The sequence below is a fragment of the Nicotiana attenuata genome, chromosome 5 (assembly GCF_001879085.1).
Source record: "Nicotiana attenuata strain UT chromosome 5, NIATTr2, whole genome shotgun sequence".
Taxonomy (NCBI): domain Eukaryota; kingdom Viridiplantae; phylum Streptophyta; class Magnoliopsida; order Solanales; family Solanaceae; genus Nicotiana; species Nicotiana attenuata.
In genome coordinates, this window is record NC_031993.1 from 45586390 (window position 1) to 45607002 (window position 20613).

Consider the following 20613-nt stretch of genomic DNA (forward strand, 5'->3'; position numbering starts at 1 on the left):
AGCATAGTACGACTACAACCGAACCCATGTACTCTGTAAGTGTCTTAACTAACCTTTGTGTAGTAGTGACGAGGTTTATAAATAAAAAGATACTCACTTAATATAACATGTGAAGTTCGTAAGCATGAGAAATAATAAGGAGGAAGGCAAGTAATAATAAAAAGACAAAATAAAGAAATACTAAACATGTTTCACAAATGTCATAACCAAACCTCTCCACTAAATAAAGTTTGTGAGGAAGAAATAACATATGCGAACCAATAAGTCATAACATCAAACCTATATAATAAAAAAAGGTATGTTCAGGATATCGAATCAAATAGCACAGTAATACCTTCGTACATTTATCGTATCCTCACCAATCATGGAAACACCCTCCGTAACACTCTTCTCACCAATCACATGTATAACAACACCAAACAAGGTACAAGGCATATAGCTAATAGAAACAATAAGATAGAAGGCATAGATATAACAACAACAACGAAGGTAGTAGACATAGATGTAACAACAACAAGCAAGGTAGAAGGCATATATACGTTAGTAACAAACAAGGTAGAGGCCTGTAGATGATAGTAACAAGAAAGATAGACGGTATAGATGTAACAACAACAAGTCAAGGAAGAAAGCGTATATGCGATAACACGGGATAGAAGGCATAGATAGGATAATAGCAAATATGGGGTACGGCATAGACGTAAGAATAACAAACAAGTTAGAAAGCATAGGTGCGACAATAACAACTCAAGGGAAAGGCATAAATGTATATGTGAGGGAGAAATAACACATTATAATGCATGACTCTCGTCCTCGCTTGCACGTGCCATGAACTCTCATCCTCACTTACACGAAAACACCCTTCGTGCAAATATCGTATCATTCTTCCTAACCAATGGAAACACTCTTCGTGTTATAATAATGTCAAGAGGCATAAAAACACCCTTCATTCATAAATCACTCTTTCTTACAAGCACGGAAATACCCTTCATGCAATTCACTCTTCCTTACCAAGCATATATAACAGTACCAAGCAAGGTATAAAGCAAAATTAACATCAATAAGAATGATTAAATATAATGCACCCCGTGAGAGATAATCACTGCTTTTGCACTAATAGGCGAGCCAATATTTTAAGAAACATAATTTCCAAGTATCTCGACAAAATTTAAATATGTTCTTCGTCATTAATATGGATGCCCAAGTATCACAAGAATAACATATATAGATATGTGTTTATTATATATGTATTGCTACGGCCGAATTAAGTACATCAACAGTCTCAAAAAAATTTCAAATCATATTCATTTAAGATGTAATAAGCTAAAAGTTTGATCTTTATCATGTATATTTGTAACCATGTTATCATAGAAATCAAGTAAGACATAAGTCAAGAAGTTCACAAGATTCAACAAGGCACAAAAAAGTATATAATCCTCCCGAGCATGAATAACCATGTCACATGTATATACGCTCGTCACCTCGCATATGCATCACTCCCTCATATAGCAAACAATATCATTTATTAGAAAAAAATTTCCAACAAAGGTAGGCAAGGCACTTACCTCATCCAGACTAGTCCAAAACTCCAAAATCGCGTTTTCTCGAGAAATCACCTAATCTAGCAAGTCATCAATCAATAAAGTCAACCAATGCCATAGAAAGTAATCCTAATCAATTGAGACTCGATCTTTGAAGAATTCTTAAAAAGTCAACAAAAGTCAATTTTCGACCCGCGTGCCCGAAACCTGGAACCAATACTAAAATTCGATGATCCATAACCTTTCAAGTCCAAATATATGATTAGATTTTAAAACAGAGTCCAAATCGGTACTCAAATTTTCAAAATACGCTTTCTTAAAATTTAGTCAAAAATCCCAAATTTCACATTGAAATTCCATATTTTTGGTGTAGAAATCCATGTAGATTCTTGAAATATAATCACAATTAGGTAGAAACAACTTAGCCTCTTGGCTTGTATAAAAATCCCCAAGAAACAACCACCCCTCAACAAATCTAGGTTCAAAATATGAAAGAGGGAGCTAAGATCCCGAAATTCCAACTATTAACCCAGCTACATATGATGCATTTACGATCAAAAGGTCGCAATTACGAATGTTCATAATTGCGGCCACTGGTTCACAATTGTGGATTTCGTAATTGTGACCACATATTTGCAATTGCGACCAGAATATCGCAAATGCGGAGTTCGCAATTGTCACCAAAAGTTTGCAATTGCGAAGTATCAGCATCAACAATCCAAAACTCCACAGAAATGATCCAAAACTACCCTGAAACTCATCTGGAACCTTCTAGACATAAATCATATATGTATTTCAATCATAAAATACGCTACAAACCTGCTCATGCACTCAAAAAAATAAAAAGAGTTTATCTTGACCGGATGTTGGCCATGGTCAAACTCCAAATTTTTAACGTAACTAGTTTCTCAACCAATGACTCAATACACACCCGAGCCATCGGGACTCCGTCCAATCATACCAACAAGTACAAATATCTTATTATAACTTGTTCAAAATCTCAAAACATGAATAATAACATCAAAACCAAGAATCGAAGATCGAATCCATTTACTAGCTTTCAAACATTCAAACTTCTCCGAATGCGTCTGAATCACACTTAGAAATTCCGAATGAAAACCAAGATTTTCACATAAGTTCCAATCAACCAAATTAACCTATTCAAAGTCTTGGGATACCAATGAAAGCCAGTAACAACAATGTCAACTCCCGGTTCGGTCTGGGCTGTAAATGGTTATAAGAGGATACAAGATGTAAACTTATTATTACTAATTCCGCAATTTCCCTCTATAATTTAGTAAAGGAGTAGTACAAAGATTTTATGTTTGGAAGAATAAATTAGTGATAGATAGTTATTTTCCTTTTTTTATAAAGATGATACATAGTCTAATGGATGTGGTAAAGTGGAACTAAGATGTTGGTTATAAGCGGGGGGAAAAATTCTACTGAAAGTGAAATAGATTATAGAGTTCAAGAGTGGTAACACTAGATCTATATTGATTTATAGATTGCACGCAAATTGAGCATTTGGATCGATTAGAAGTCGAGTTCTGGCAATTTGGAATCAAGAGGTGAGTAGTGACCTTACCGCAGTTTGGGTTTCTACAACTAGCATGATTTACATATGATTTTAAATATGAACATATTACCGACTGCTTTGAAATTGCACGTGAGACGAGTCCTTTACTTGATATGACACCACTATATTTATTTGAGATGATTACTGTTATTCTGAATATTCTCATAGTTACTGAATATGTTTTACCGTTACTTGAGAAATGATTTATCGTTATCGAAACGAAATTTCATGATTTGATAAGAACCGAAATGCCATATATTATTTTAAAATATTTTTCTATGAGTATATAAGTATTACAGAGACAAGTATAAATAGGAGGAGATTTTGAAGGATCCCGTAGCTAATGGCCGGTTCGTTAGACCTGGTGCACCTTGTAATTACCGATTACCATTACAGCCCTCGCTAGTGGGAAGGTAGAACTAGCATACCGTTACTGATTTCCCTCGAGTAGACTATCGTTATACTTGACTTCGTGCAATGAAGTCCACAATTATACCGATTATATGATCCGTTCATTGAAACCTCCCAAATATGAATATTGATATTATACAGTGGTTACAGAGCTTACTGAATTGTCAATTGTATTATATACTATAAGAAAAACATGATGAGACAGAAAATTATTTATTATTTCTGAAAGGGCATTTTTATGATATTTTCTGTTTAATATACTAGCATGTTTTCTGACTTGTCCCCAAAAAAAAAAACGGTTGTGGTTAAGTGTTATTACTCACTAAGCTAGCGACTCACTCTCCGCTGTATTTTTTTCAGAAACAGCAGTTGACGCAGGCGAGGATTTCATTAGAGCGCACAGGTTGATATTTCTTGGTGAGCCTCGCACTTGTTCGCGTAGGCGGAGAGTTTATTTATTATTATGGTCTTTTATTGGAACTCTTAGAGTCGCTCCATAGTCATTCTTTTAGTATCATGAGTATTCTTTCGTTATTATAGACTTGTGATAAGTATTGCACTTTCTTATCGAATTTGGAGATAAATTAGTATTTCTGGTTGTTAGTGGATTGATTAGTAATGGTGGAGACTTGTTTTGGTTAATTGATAAGTTGTTGATTGTCTGGCTTGATATTAGGATGGTTGATTGTTGATTTGAGACATGAAATTTTTTGGATAGTCCAAAAACATGGAAAACTCTGTCCGTTTTTCTGTAGAATACCGATAAGGCTTTCTTGGGAGCACTTACTTGTTACCGCCGGTCACAATTCTAAATTGGGTCATGACAGGGCTGTAAATGGTTTGACCCGGCCCATTAGACACCTTTACTTCAACCTAGTTATCTTTAAAAAAAAATTCAATCCTAATAGTTCATTAACAAGTGGTGCATCTCTTATGTAGCTAGAGTTTCGATTTGCATGTTATACTAAGAAAACCCTTCTTAAGTTGAAGAAAATGCCATGTAAAAAAGACACTAAAAAAGTCGGCAGGTACAGCCGTGTAGGAAATTGAACCATTGCTTCCAGCTTGGCAATGACTCTGGAAATTCGTGCTATCCCATCTCTATATAAAAGTCAAGAAGCTCAGCTTCCTTTGTCCTACGGGATTTGTGTTCAAACAAACATTCCTATAAGCCCGCCCTAATCGCATTGACAGAGCCTTCCAACCTGCCATAGTCTGCACTTCTCCAAGAATGAAGGTAATTAAGTTGGACAAATTTAACACTTGCATAGCAAAGAATAAGGTGTGTATTCTTTACCTAAAAATTTTAGCATTTATGTTGAGCAGATCTTTAATTGGTTCCAAAGCAAGAAGAATGGAAAGCAAGGAACCAACCAAAAAAAATCAGTGACAGTTACAAGTAAGCATTCATGATTTCCTCTGATTTCTTCAGGAGTTTTGATCCTTCGTGTGTTTCTAATAACTGTTTTGTCCTTACAATAGATCATATGTTGCATCAACCCTGTAGAGAAGAATTCAATGACTGGCCTACTGAACTTCTTGCTATTGGGACATTTGGAAATAAGAGTTTTAATAAAGATGTTGGGAACTTGAATCATCAGCCTTCCTGCCCTGATCATCTAGAAAAGCTTACACCTGAAGAAGTTGGACAACTTCAAAAAGAACTAAAACTACTACTCTGTGATAGTACTTCCCCTGATCCGGCTAAGGGTTCGACGAAGGATCTTGAGAAATTCTTTGATTGTCTACAAAGATTAGAAGTTGATAAAGAGAATAATCTCAAGCAGAGTAACAGTATTGTATGTGGCAAAAGGCAAGAAGTTCAATTGGAAAACACAAACAGTGGCATTAGTAAAAAGACATTGTCTTATCTCCTTGAGAAGGCATTTTCCTGCAGAGGTCGATTCACAGTCCCTTCTCCCCCTCTTTTGAGAGATCCCATTTCTCAGTCAAAGTTAGAGAAATTAAGATTGGAGAAGGTTTGTACACTCTATCAACTTTTAAAAAAACCTTATAAAAGATATGTTATTATGTTCCCTCCATTTCATTTCATACAGTTGTATTTAATTGGGACATCGCTTGAGAAAGAACTACTTATGCAATATGCCTAAAGTATCCTTAAAACTTGTACTTCTAAACATGCCATTACGTTTATGTGGCTATAAGGGTAGGTCACTAATAGTAAAATGGAAAGTTTAAATTTAAAAAGACCTAAATATAGAAAGGTGTCATTCTTTTCGTAAAAGATTTAAAATGAAAGTGTGTGATAAAAAATAAGAAGGAGCATATGGTAGGCATTAATATTGTCTACTGTTCCCTTTTCTTATTTTTTACATGTTTACAAACTTTGCAGCATGTTGATCAATGTCCTCAATATTTATCTGTTTTGGCTGGGTCAAGCATGTTTTATCAATAAATCATCCTGGATCTCAAAGTTCAATTAGACAATGATAGACACATTAAATCATGAACTGTACTTATAGTTGCTTTAAATTTAAATTTTGGTTGTGAATAGTTGATCTTTTCATCAACATATTTTTAGGGAGACCCCATCTATTTATGTAAAAGCTTTATTGATCTTCTGTTCTTATGCAGATTTTATTTTCACAAATTAAACTTAGTGATTTTATTTTAAACGTGAAAAATAATGCTATCTGCAGATTCTGAGGGCCATCATTCACAAAAAGATATTCCCGCAAGCATCCAGTCCAAGGGCTGCCATGAAAAAGAAATATTTGGACAATGGAAATATAGTTGAGACTGATGGTGAAGATGAAGCATTTGAGACTGTGAAGCATAAAAATAAATGGGACAACTCTGATTCTGATTGTAAGTTTAATGATTAACCTAGATAAATCTCCATATCTACTATTTACATTAACATGACAAGCACTTGCAAGAAGCTCTCAGGATCTAAGTTGCTCGGACATGGGTGCGGATCTAGAGATAGGATCCTTCGAGATATAAATTTTAAGATTCGGGGATATGGACATGGGTGCGGGTGCGGGGATGCAGCTAAAAATAATTCAAAATATAAATATACAAAAATATCTCTAAATTATGAGAAATTTTGTGGAATACTTATGTATAGCTTGTAAACTGTAGATTTCTTTTTATTTTTAAGTTGTAGATAAGTAAATGATTGATTTTCTAGATAAGGTATCCTATTTTCTTCAAATTTACCCTAGTTTTGGTTCTGATTTCGGGAATCAAATTGTATCTCGTCTCGAATTTTTCCATCCATCATGGTTAGAGTACCCAAAATTGTTTGACCAGATCCGGTACGGATCCCGTACCTACACCCATACTAGTGTCGCGTCGACACGGGTGCAACACCTAAAATGCCATGTCGGAGCAACTTAGCTCAGGATGAATACCTAAATAAATGAAATCTTCTAGTTTGTGGCCAATAACTTTTTGAGGATGTTAACTTTGTTCATTCTTGTTGTGCAGTTATTGTACTAGAGATATGATTGACCTATTCCATAGCCAGTTGAAAAATAGAGGTAACAATAAACTTGATATGTTGCATGTCATCAGTCATTATCCATCAAAAATTCTCATCAATGTTTATTACTTATTGCAGATTCAATTCTGTTCCTTTTGGCTGTCCAAAATTCAAATTCTTATAAGATTTTAGTAGAGGTGAATATGTTTTCACTGCATGATATGGAAGCGTTGACAGGCACCATCCCAAGACAAAATTGAACTTCATTCACCCTCCTGTTCCAATGGGACTGGATTTTTGCCAGGTTGTAAGCTTACGGAACTCGGCACACTTCATGCTTAAGTGTTTCAAGAGGACAGAAAATATATGGTGTATTTTTAAATTTGATATTCTAGCAGATCTAATAAAAGGTGGGCTTCTTTGATGCTCTGCACAGATGGTAGTCTTTACTTTTACTCTTAATGTAGTCACTGTTTTAAATGGCATTCCATCCATGTTCAATTCAATTCAAAGAGATAGATCATGTGTAAGTGTATGACTGAAGCTGTACATAGAGAATATCTGCATTGGTGATCTGAATACAATAAACTGTAGAGAGAAAAGTTGAAGTTGCTTTATGTTACATGGTCTCATGAATGATTAGTATCCGATATGAGTGTGTAATTTTTCATAGAGTTATTTTCAGCTTTACTAACATGTAGTGCATGTGAAGAATCCGCAACCATGTCACACCAGTTTGACATAGATATTTCTAAACAAATGAAGCATCCATGTAACATATAAAACACATAATGAAATTAAGCTCCTTCACTCTCCTATTACAACAAATCCTTTCGGTCTCGGGGCTTCCTTGATGCTCTACTGTGTAGTCATGGAGAGTTATAAACAAGAACTTTGCCAACTAATTTTTTGTAGAGCTCATGCATTGATCATTAGCCGGAGAAATTGAGCCTCCCGCTAACCAATCACCTTTCAGAAGTTGAATCCATCAAATTAACTTTCTATCTCTTCAATCCTCCTTATCGCTTCCTTCATGTCAATTCTCTTATCATGGTCGCTTTCAGTGCACGCAGCTCCTATATAAAGGAGCGTCTCCATCTTTTCAAGAGAATCTTTTGCTGTTGCTATTTGTGGATCAATCAGTTCTGATACTCTCTTCTCTTCAACTGCTGACTGCGCCCACTGCACAACATCGGTTCCACACTTTTGGTTGCTGAGATACTGTGACGGGAATTTCCCAGTAAGAATTTCAAGAATTATGATTCCAAGACAATAGACATCACTTTTTGGCGAGATTTGTTGGTTTAGTATGGCTTCAGGAGATTTATAAGCAAAAAGGGATTGGACAGCTTGTGAATTGTTGATTAGTGGGTAAAAAGCATAATCTGTGAGAAGTGGTTCATTATTTGAAGTAAGAAGAATGTTGCTAGATTTAAGGTTCCCATGAGGTACATCATATGATGCAAACTCAGAATGAAGAAATTTCATTCCATTGGCAACTCCATGGATGATTTTCAGGCGTGTAGGCCAATTTAACTGAGCATGTGCTATGCCGCGATCACCTGAAATTTCCGGATAAAACCTCAGATGATAAATTAACACAAAAAGAGTATATGTTATAGAAGCAGCTTCGAAATGGACATGTTAAATATATAATGTGAAAATTACTTCGAGGCACTCTAAGAGTCCGATTTAACAAAATTCTGGAACTTCACAAGCAGTTGTATTTATTCAAACATCTAAAGTTGCACACTTTCTATGTTTTTCTTTTCCGGGAGAGGGGAAGATCAATGACAAGAATGCAAATGTTTTGCGCAATCTAAGAACATTGTGATGAACTATGTGAATGGCGAGACTTAAAAAGAATCGTTCCAATGGAACTTGAGAAAAATGGCAGACTAATTTGATAAAGATAAATGATATCTCCATCATGAGATAATCTCTACTTATGCACATGAAAAGAAGATAAGAAGCTAGCATCAAAAAGATACAGAGCCAAAGAAGTCCTACCATGTAACAAATACAACAGGCTGCCTTTTGGAATGTACTCAGACACCACCAGCTTCTCCTCTTTCCTGTAATGGTATGCCAATGGTTGCAATAAATTCCTATGCCTTAACTTGGCAAGCTTTCTGATCTCTGTATCAAAGGTTTCCTTATTCAATTTATTTATCTCCCTCAACCTCTTCACGACGAGTGATAAACCATTTCCCAGTACTGCCTTATAAGCTGATCCTAATCCTCCATTCCCGAGGACTTCAGCTGATGCCTTCATCAAATCAGGCAATCCAAATATACCTCTTTCTTCATTTACCACCACAAGATCACCCATATCGCTGCCACTTCGCGAGCGTCCTCTCCTTGATGAGCGCATGGAGTTGCACAAGCTCATGCTTCTCTTGTTTGTTCTTGGAATATTCACGCTCACAGATTCATCAAGATTCTCTTTTTCAAGCTTTTCGAAATGATCTTCCCTGCGCTTTGTCTTAAAAAATATAGCCACCAATAACAAAACAACCACTAAGCCTATAATTATCCATTTTATGCTGGAACCTTCAGATTTTTCCCCTGAGGCTGCAGCCTTGCATTCTCTCCCTAATTGTTGTCCACATAGCTCTGGATTTCCTTGAAAGGGGTCTGAACCAAATCTTGACAAAACTTGTGGGATTTCGCCTTGTAATTTATTATTTGACAGGTTGATTGATATCAGAGTCCCCTGTGACAAAGATGGAATTGCCCCTGATAATTCATTATTGTCCAGGCGAAGTTCCAAAAGATATTTCAAACTAGCTAAAGAATCAGGAATTTTCCCTGAAAACTTGTTTCGCGAAAGCCAGACTTTCCTGAGAGATGACATTTTGGAGAAGAAATTTCCAGGGATTTCCCCTGTAAACTGATTCCCATCAATGAATAGAGACTTAAGGGCACCAAGCATAAAAAATTCAGGAATGAACCCTGAGAAAGAGTTGTTTGCAAGATTGAGCACCCTAAGGCCTTGAAGCCTAACCAATGAATCAACATCAATATCCCCTGAGAGGCCAAATCCACCAAGAATTAGGCCTTGGACAACATTTTTTTCACATTGAACACCAACCCATTTCTTGTTATTGTCACAAGGATTTGTTCCTTTTTTCCATGAGGAATCAAGAGCTGAGGTATTTGTTAACAATTCTTTAAATTCAACCAGGGCTTCATCATCTCCAATGGAAAAACAAGGAGGTGGATGTGATAGAAAAAGGAGGAAAAAGACTAAGGAAAGAAGGTGGGGGAAGAGGACAGCGGCCATAATTGTGGAGAAACAATGTGCCGCTGTAAATAGAGAGAGAATTTCTCTGATTTTTTTCTTAGGAGGTGTGTCATGGTGTGTGTTTAGGGGGGACTAAGGTGGGTGGTGTATTTTTTGACAAAGATTTGTTGTCAGAGTTGAATACTCCTAGAGGACACAGAATGATTGTCTAAGAACAGATTCAGAATGATGGATAGAAAGAGAGGTGGACCTTGCATTTACCTTGTCTATGGTGAAGAGGCATCGTCGCTAATTTAGGAAAATTTGACTATATATACACCCATATCATTATGAAGAGAATCTAATTCAAATGGTGAGAAGATCAGGATGGTCTAACAATCCCCTTGCAAAGTCAAGGTGGACTTGTCATTTAGTTTGTCTCTGAGAAACTATAATCTCGCCGCAGACAAAGGCTTGTTGCCCAGAATTTTTCGAGACTGGTTTTAGCGCCTAGGCAGCGCGACACAGTGTCCTGGGCACTAGACTGGGCATTTTTTTCGCCTTCTTCTCTTTTTGCTTCAACTTGTGCCTTTTGTCCCACATCACTTCCGGATGATTCTTACACATAAAAATACTCGAATGAGTATAAATCATTACATTACACATACAAAAGCCATGAAATATGAGCATAATGCGAGGCGATATGCATATAAATATATATACATTAAGCCGAATATCAACAGCCCATACTTAGATTCTTGCTCGCCCTCGAGCACTCTAACTCTCAACTATACCCCAACAACTTACACCTCAACTGTGGAGGAACAACTCAATTTCAATAATACACTCTACCCTTGACTATGATCGATACTGACAATCAAGCATAAGCGTACAAAACTCACATTATTCCCGTATTAAAATGCCAAAGTATAAGCGTTTCAATTCAACAAATTCAAACAACCTACCCATAACCACCATATCTCAAGAGCTGACTCGTTACCACTAAGAACCTTCTACTCACGCACTCACCAACAAGAGAAGTTAACAACATTACCAATCCATCATGAGACCATGTGCCCTCACCAACGATCAACAAAGTGATTATAAAAGTAGTTCACACATTCAAGTATAATTTTGAACATAGTTTAAGGACATCACACAACCGAAAAAAGTCACTCATTCTCACAAAGAAGTTCATGTGCATCCCGTAGTCGTACCATAAGCTTGCGCATAGTGTATATCTCTACTAATCTAAGCCAGCCAAGTCAAGGATTAATTAGGTATTTCCTGGTTTTAATGCAGGCTAAGGGACGGGTAAGATAATTTAGCAATAGTGACTTACCATCCTAAGCACTTTAATACACTACACTCAACAATCGAGCATATATTCTTCTTAACAAATTCACCTTGCGACAAACCATATATACATAACACTTTTTCAATTAAGCACTTCTATATCCCCACTAGCACGAATTAGGAGGATTTGGATGTGTGTTTTTTTTTTCTTTTTGAATATCAACATTGTTCATATTTAATTGTTTGTATTTTTTCTTTTCTTTTCTTTTTCTTCTCCTTTTTTTTTTCTACACACACTTCTTACATTAAGGTTCATCGGCTAGTGCCCTTTTTATAACTTTAGTGCACCTTGTGAGCCCTTTCGTAGTCCACTCAAAAGCTACTTCCAGACATCTCACCTTACTTCTTTTAGCGACTAAGTGCCTTCGGGGGTAAAGGTTCAACAAGCTTGAGCGAAGAACAAAAATGGGGATATGCCTTGTAATGTGGGTTCCAAGGAAAGGTCTACAGGCTCAAAGGAGGCTAACAACGGAAAATATTATTTGTAAGTAACTAGCACATCTATGATCAAGCAAAGAACAACCTATGTCATCCCCTAGACTAGCACTACTTAATGATTCCACTTTGATTAACACACATGGAAACTTCTAGACTACACAGGATAGTACAAAATGATTAACAACTCCTCACACACACATTGAACATAACTCAATCAAGACGGTTCTGTTCAACTTTCAAGTCAACCAAGCACAAATAGTTGAGAATTTTAAGTAATAATGCACTAAATGTCATATGAGTCAAACAACTGAGAAAATGCGTCATAGAATAGGCTATTCATTTTCACTTAGGCATCACTTTTCAAATCAAATACAACAGGAAGATAAAGCGCATGCCATAGCATAAATGTACAAGCACCAAACATGTCAACAGATATCTTGAACAACTCAGTTTCTTTCTAACCTACTCCTAAAATGATAAAATCAAAATACCCGGTTCAAGTTGCACTCTTGAAAAAGAACCGGCGCCCAAAGAAAAATGAAGGGAATTAGTACTTAACTATCCTAATAAAAGAAAAGGGAAATATTTTTGGTATTTTTAATCGGACCTTAATCCCTCAAGAAAGTTGTCCAAGATATCCATTATCGGGAGAAGTCCGAGTTTTTCTGAATTTGTTTTATTTTTCGTTTTTTTGTTTTTTTATTTTCAATATTTTTCTACCACTCTAAGATAGACTACTACTAGCCACAGGTTATAAAAAGAAAAATAATGACAATGTTTGTACAATTACACTATACAAAAAGTAATTTTCCCACCTCATACTTATATCATGCATAATCCTCGATGCATATAAAATATCAAAACAACGGTAAGGTGGAGAGAAAAACTCTCTGCCACTCTGACCCATCCAGATCATACTCAAATCCTTCATCATCATAACGTCCACCATCCAAAGCTCCAGGCTCATCATCATCTGCACCAAGAGGGACCAAAGTCATCGCCCTCGTAACCTAAGCAGTAGCATCACCCTCATCATCCGATCCTTTGTTGTATTCTCATCTTCAGATGGGTGAATGGGACTACTAGGAGCTATCCTTAACATCTCATTCAAAGCGCAAGACAAGTCATTGCACAGCTATCTGTTCCACATGAGTCACTCCCATCCGGCTCATCATCAAGTTCAGTGAACAATAAATATCTCTGTTGAAGTTCTCCTCACGCTCATTCCGAGCCGTCGGGCGCAGCTTGGCAGTGGTATCCAGCAATGATGTGATGTACATCAAACCCTTCAGATATCTCACCACGTCATTGTACCCAGGTTACTCAGGGACCTCACAAGATAACATAAACTGTGTTAGAAGATTACCATAGAAATACCTTTTTATCTTCCGCCAAAATCGTGTACGGACCATCTCTCCAAGCATGATCTCACCAACATTGACCAGCCTCCCAGTCATCAGAAAGAAAATTAAGAACACCCGAGCACGAGTGCATCTAGTGTTATGTTCCACATGCATCAACCTACCTTGCACAAAATTCTTCCACACCTTAGTAGTCTTGTTGAAATCAACCCGGAGTAGCTCATTGTGGGTATCACCCTTGGTTCTTGTTCACTTGGCATTTGAATATACCCCACAAAGAGTGTGACGAATATTAGTGTAGCTCGGCTCTTCACAAACTTTGGCAAAATCTTTGGGGGGAGGGAGGAGAGGGTACAGTCAACACCTAAGAACTTGCACAATGACTCACTATCCAGTGACACCTCCTTTCCTCTGACCCATGACATGAACCTGTGCTCGTTCCAATTTGCATACAACACCTTCACCATGCTCAAGTTTTCATGTCCAGGACACTCAAGTAATTTATCCATCTTCAAACTTTTCAACCTTGCTAGCACCTCAAGGAAGTTCCAATCCAAAGCGCTCACATTGATCTCCATGTCAGATATATATCTCCCATCCGGCTCGAAGTTGTGATACCATTGGACATCATCTTCGCAAATCAAATTTAATTTGGGATGTGGTCCTGAGGATGCCCTATCACGCTCCGAACCTGGGCCAGAATGTAATACGGCACCCGGTGTCTGACAACATGTGATCGAGCGAATCAACTGCAGACTGAATCAATATGTGATATCATAACATACGGAATGCTAGAGATAAACTAACACATGTTGATATACTGAAAGGCTGAATGATATAAATCAAAGTGTGGAAACACTAATACAAGTCTGAAACATATCTATAGCCAACATTGCTTAACAAGAAAAGCTTGTGACTCTGTCTAACTGTTACTAGTCTATGAAGCCTCTAATGAAGTATTGAAAACATTGACTGCCTGAAAATACTGAAGACTGTAAGATAATTATAATTCCCCGAAAGAACTGGAGATCACCACACAGTTGGTACAAGAGTCCCAGTGCACTGAATCGTGAACCTCTAAATCATTACCTGCATCGTAAGATACAGACCCCAGGCAAAAGGGACGTCAGTACACTTGAATATCACTGGTACGTAAAGCAACTAAAAGAAAGAACTATAAAAGCTAAAACTAATACTAAGCTGATAACTGAGAATTGACAATTGATAACTGAAATGTTAACTGTTGAAACTGAAACTGAAATGATAACTGATAATTGATAACTGAAATTATTACTGAAAAATGATAGCTGAAATGATGAACAACCTGTTTATCTGAATAAACTACGGCCTCGAGCCCAATATATATGTGCACAAGCTACAGCCTCAGGCTCAAGTATATGTATACATAACTATGGCCTCAGGCCTAAAAATGCAAAAACCATTAACTATGGTCTCACACCCAAACATGCATAAAGCATAAAAACTATGGCATCAGGCCCAAATACAGGTGTTCAACATTCAGGAATTTAAAATCAGAAACTGAGAATCATAATGCAATACAGGATACTAAAATACTGAATCATGTTGAGTTACATGATACTGAAATACTGAATCACACTGAGTTACATAATACTGGAATACTGAATAGGACTAGACTGAGACATGTATTCTTGAACTGATTATGAACACTGAAACTTCAATTGATTATAACATACTGAGTAATCTATACTAAGACTTGGGGTCATCAAACCCAAGCCTATACTGAATACGCACTAAGCTCATAACATTCAGAATGAAAGTCATAAACGAGTTATGAAGCTAGAGAATAGAAGTTCTACAACTATTCAAGGAACTAGGCTTAACTATATTTTTGAGGCAATTAGTAACGTTGTAAAAGAAACGTAGTGTAGGGAGAATCATTAACATTCCCAAACATAGAGAGTTAGTCTCACATACCTTGAGTCTGGCCTTTAAGTATATCACAATGTTTCGTCGCCTCTTTCAACGATAATCTATGGAAATATATATCAAGAGGAACCAATATTAGCACTACGGCTCACGTTTTGGTAACTTAGGAATTTTATCAAATACTTTATGGGTGTAAAGCCTCATAGTCCTTAGTAATTGGTCTTTTCTTCACCAAGTTCTCATTCTACTACTTCTAGGTGATTCTACAATCCCAAATAGATGTAGCTAACACTATTTCTCATCACCCAAATGTTTACAACAATCATAAGTCAACAATCCGAAACCCTAGCATTGTTCTTATGGTTCTCTTTATCAAACCCGTTAACAATTCTCCCAAAAACTCGTCAATTCATAGCTATAAATGATTAGGGAGTAGAAACACTACCTTTTGACGTTCAATCCTCTTGATTTCAATTTCTAGGGTTTTGTTTCTCAACAATGGTGTCTCGATCGAATATTTAATGATTGAAAGGATTTACGCATGTTAATAAGGTGTTGGAGAATTGAAATTGGCTTAGAATCATAATTAGAAATTACCTTGGATGATGGAGGGACCTTGGGAAAGTTGGGTCCTTGAGAGCTCCCCTTTCTAGAGTAGGTTATTGCGTTTGGGGTATGGGGGAACGAGGTAGGGATTTTAAATAAGAGAACACATCCCAAAACTGAGGAGGAAAATGAAAATAGCTCGGATAAACAACGTCGGCGCGATGCACCTTTCGGGGCGCCAAACTTACTATGCAAGGCGCCATGAGAGGTGCCAAAACTATAGTGCCTTGCACTGTCTGGGGCGCTGAAGTTGCAATGCCTAACACTGTCTGGGGAACTGAGGTTACAGTGCCTTGCACTGTCTGGGACGCTGAGGTTACAATGCCTTGCACTGTCAGGGGCGCTGATGTTACACTGCCTTGCACTATTAGGGGCGCTGATGTTAATGCCCTTGACAGTGCCTTGCACTGTCTATGGCCGTGAGATTTTATGGCTTTGCACTGTCTGACTATAAAACATACCTCCCATAAACTTAATCGATTTTATAAAATTTTATGCACCCCATTCTCGGTCTTGATTCTAAAACAATTGTTTCCACCCATACTCATCCCGATAGGACTTCACATGTCTAAAAGGTCACATTAATACTCATTTAATACATCCACAACTAATCCAGATTTATGTAGTGTTACATTATCTCCCCCTTGGGGTCATTCATCCTCAATGATTGTCCTGGTTGTGACTACGACTAACTCTAGACGTTAAGCAGGACTAATGGAAACATGTGAACACTGAAATGCCACAAACACGTGCATACTAAACTGAATGAATACATGATTACTGAACTGAATAGGTACTAAACTGACTGAATACTGAAAGACATGGAGATTATAATATAAGGTCTAAATGAGAAAGATAGCTACCTTTGACCTTTCTCTAAAATACTTGCCAGCTAACAGATCATAACGCTAGCTTCATAGGTCTTCGTAATACACATATCATGAAACATGTACATGAATACTTGTCTGTTATGGATACGTGAATTCTGGACTAACGTGGATATATGAATACTTAACTGGCACGAATGATCGAGTACTAAACTAACGTGAATATCTGGTCACTGAACTGAAATTAATATCTGAGTACTAAGCTGGCATGAATATCTGAGTACTAGACTGATATGAGTATCTAAGTACTGAACATATATGAAGGTTCTAACATGATATCTGAATACTGGAAACATAAATATCGTGACATAAGATCTGAATACTCAAAACTCAAATTACATGACACGTGAAATACTGGGTGTACAACCACCAATTTTGGCGACAACTTTAACTTGTAAGCTACTTGCTTGATCCTTCATAGGATCCTATATGGCCCGATGTATCTAGGACTAAGATTTCCTTTCTTCCCAAATCTTTTAACACCTTTCATGGGCAAAACTTTCAAATATACCCAATCATCAACTTGAAACTCAAGGTGTCTATGTTGCACATGCGAATAGGACTTTTAGCAACTCTGAGCCATCTTCAAATTCTCTTGAATGAACTTGAATTTCTCTATAGCTTGATAGACCAAATTTGGTCCCAATAGCTCCACTTTGCCTACTTCGAACCAGTCAATCTGCGATCTACACTTTTGCCCATACAAATCATGCTTTCATAATGAGCGAGATAATCCCATTATAAGGTCCATATTTACCATCTACACTAAACAAATATGTGTATTTTGAGATAAACACTTGGTTTCCTGCTGCTCGACTTTCACTTGCTAAAAATTCATATACTTGGCCACAAATCTTGCAACGTTCTTTTTCATGTCGTTTCACCAATAAATCTCCTTGAGATTATAATGCATCTTTGGAGAACCTGGGTGGAGAAAATACCTGGAATTATGGACTTCTAACATCTTCCTCCCTCACTAAGTCCATCTATTGTTGGAACACACAGTCTATCGTGGTACCTCAAAGTACTATCATTTCCCCCTTGTGTAAAAGCCATCATCTTATGCCCGTGAATCCCCTCTTTCAGCTACAACAAGTAGGGATCATCAAACTATTTCTCCTTCAGTTCGGCTACTAAGGAGGAACAAGTCATATTCTAGACAACAACTCTACTATATTTGGAGTACGCAAATTGAACTCCTAGCTAGGCTAGGCACTGAACTTCTTTCACCAGAGCTATCTTATCTACCTCAATCATGAGTTATACTTCCCACACTTGATTATCTTCTTATGCACTTCCTGAAAACACTTGTTGTATTGTTGTTAACTATGTCTTTGACCTATACTCCATATTTTAGAGTCTCGTGCAATGGCACTACCCTCATAGCACATAAATGGGCATGATTTTATAGCTTTTCTGTGATCACTTTACCATCAATAACTAAGCTCGGTGATCATTCTACTCACTTTGTGTTTCTTACACATGCTAGACATATTCCTTGTGGTAATTATACAATTTTTCCTCATTACTGAACTGATTTTCTTTTTCATATCCCATACTAACTATTCGGGTTTCAAATCTCTAATTGGACTTACTGAAAATTTTCACATCACCCCTTAGAGCAAAGCTCTTATACTTGCGGATCCTTCTATTTTTGTTGGAATCCAAATAACTTTCCTTATTTTCTGCAATTCTTTGCACTCTATGTCAATGACGACTCATCTTCCCACTTACTTTTGAGAAATCTTTCTTACTAGGAAAAGCTAAATTATTCACTTAACAGAAAGCTAATGTATTCACAACTATCATACAAAATCTTAATAATTTAACTATGCTCACACAGTCAATCTTGGAGAAACCACATTTTGATAATTCCTAAAGGCTATTCTTATGTAGTTTTCTCTCTTACTTCTAGGTGATTTGTTTTCCCTATTGCCACTGTATTTCGGGTTCAACTTAAATTCTTCATGTTCTAACATGTGCTCGGTGTTTCAAACTGTTACCCACTCACTAGTGTTAACTTTACTAAGTAAATCAAATTGTACCTCTACTAGCTCTGCTGAAATTGCTAATTTGTTGTATCTACTCAAAACTTACTTACTATCCTTTTACTAACCACCTGCTAGCATCATATTTTCGTCTCCTGCTTTGAATAACTAAAGTGAAGCATAAGGTTACTCCTAACTTCCCTCATCATCTGACCATATTCTACTGCCGCACTCTATCATTCTTTTTAAACTATGTACATGGATCACACTTAGGGAATTTCATCTGTCTTAAACAAAAATGGAATATCTGACCCCTAACTTTCTATATACTTGAAAATCATATCAGACTATAAAAATTAGGGGTAAACACTTAGTCAAATAACTTAAGGGGAAATGTCATATCCTTTATCTCACAATAATAGCTGCTTTTTATAGTAACCTACTAACGTGGTACTTTCTAGTTGTCATATGAATAAATCTAAACAACTTAAAATCATTCCATGAAATTCAACATCGGTTGCTATATGTTCTCATTTTCGTACACCATATCTTCTTATTCATATACAAGAATCATACGAAAGATACATTTTTGGTATATTAAATGTTTCTAACTTCTAGGTGTTTTGCCTTTAGGCTCTTTTCAGTCCAAAACTATAATGACCAATTCTATGCCAGTTGCGGTCTAATTCTTAACTTGTTGCACAGACGGTGATCTTACATATGAACTATCATCATCCAACCTGCAACCCCATTTCCATGAATAAAAAATGAAATTTTTCTATGAGGTAAAATACATAGGGATACACTACCACACACAATCATGTCCTTCAGAGTATATCATTATCTGATAAATCACTTTCTACACGACCTGGCTTGTCTTGAGTAATAATCTGGACCTAAAACATGCAAAGATTTCACTATATCGGTTACTTACCTTTTCTTTTAGCACCCATAGGCGTCATTGTATACTCCCAAGTCACTGGAATTTGGATACATTGAAAATTGGAGATCTGGCAACTGAATAATGATAACTCGCATACTGAATAACCACAAACCGGCTAACTGGAAGATTGTGTAACTGGTGATTGAGGTAATCTGATAATCAAAAAATATGATAACTGCTTTTGTACTTTTTGATAAGGTTATGCTCTAATATGTACTACTATCCATTGTATCCCACTTTCATCATCCTCTCAAGTCTCACTTGTTACCATCCTGCACTCCATGATTATACCCCAATAGCGGGATCATCCTTCTAGGACCTTGGTTTTTTTTTTCCTGCGCGTCGGTTAGGCATTCAATACATCTGGAATTCGATAGGAAGAGAAGGTTACCTATTGCTCTAAGCTTCATGGAACGATCTAGAGTAGAAAGAAATGAAACAATCCTAAATGTCTTGGTAGTTAACACGTTATATGAGTGGCCGACACACACATATAATGGAAACTCCACTGCACACATGATGACGTCCAAATCCACTACTAAAAAGTAAATGGACATGGTCGCATGCAATATAATATACCCAACTATGAGTCGGGGTAAAATCCCACAGAGAATAATATGTAGACGATTAGGAATGTAAGAGAATTATCACTTGTTATGCAGTGCCAAACACTTAGAATTGATTTGAGAAAATATTTATAACTAAATGCGGAAATGTAAACTAACCTAAAAAGCAAGTAAAATGATCAATGGCTACAAGTATGGTTACATCGGGAATTACACTCAAGTAACGATCCAATGTATTTCATGATTTAACAAGCGAGTTTATGTTAATTAGCCACGGATAATAATTCTTAATTAGCTTCTTCCAAAGACTAACAAGACTTCCTAATTGAATTATCCCTGAAACAATTAAGAGATTAAG

The 20613-nt window shown here is 36.7% G+C and overlaps 2 protein-coding genes across 2 annotated transcripts; one reads left to right on the top strand and one right to left on the bottom strand.

The window, feature by feature from the left end:
• On the top strand, positions 4601-7440 carry LOC109225751. Its single transcript, XM_019390524.1, has 6 exons — positions 4601-4765; positions 4855-4927; positions 5011-5507; positions 6189-6357; positions 6982-7034; positions 7115-7440. The coding sequence occupies exons 1-5, from the start codon at positions 4760-4762 to the stop codon at positions 6999-7001; spliced, it is 765 nt and encodes a 254-aa protein (XP_019246069.1). The 5' UTR covers positions 4601-4759; the 3' UTR covers positions 7002-7034; positions 7115-7440.
• On the bottom strand, positions 7528-11673 carry LOC109225750 (pollen receptor-like kinase 3). Its single transcript, XM_019390522.1, has 2 exons — positions 8987-11673; positions 7528-8538 (listed from the first exon to the last, which is right to left on the bottom strand). Exons 1-2 carry the CDS (start codon positions 10260-10262, stop codon positions 7970-7972), a joined length of 1845 nt encoding a protein of 614 aa, XP_019246067.1. The 5' UTR covers positions 10263-11673; the 3' UTR covers positions 7528-7969.

Bases quoted from the DNA above. Each gene is read 5' to 3' on its own strand.
- LOC109225751 (XM_019390524.1), top strand. The intron at 4,928-5,010 runs GTAAGCATTCAT...TCCTTACAATAG, and splicing joins AAAATCAGTGACAGTTACAA to ATCATATGTTGCATCAACCC. The intron at 6,358-6,981 runs GTAAGTTTAATG...CTTGTTGTGCAG, and splicing joins GGACAACTCTGATTCTGATT to TTATTGTACTAGAGATATGA.
- LOC109225750 (XM_019390522.1), bottom strand. From the start codon at position 10,262: ATGGCCGCTGTCCTCTTCCCCCACCTTCTTTCCTTAGTCTTTTTCCTC. The intron at 8,539-8,986 runs GTAGGACTTCTT...CGGAAATTTCAG, and splicing joins CCTGTTGTATTTGTTACATG to GTGATCGCGGCATAGCACAT.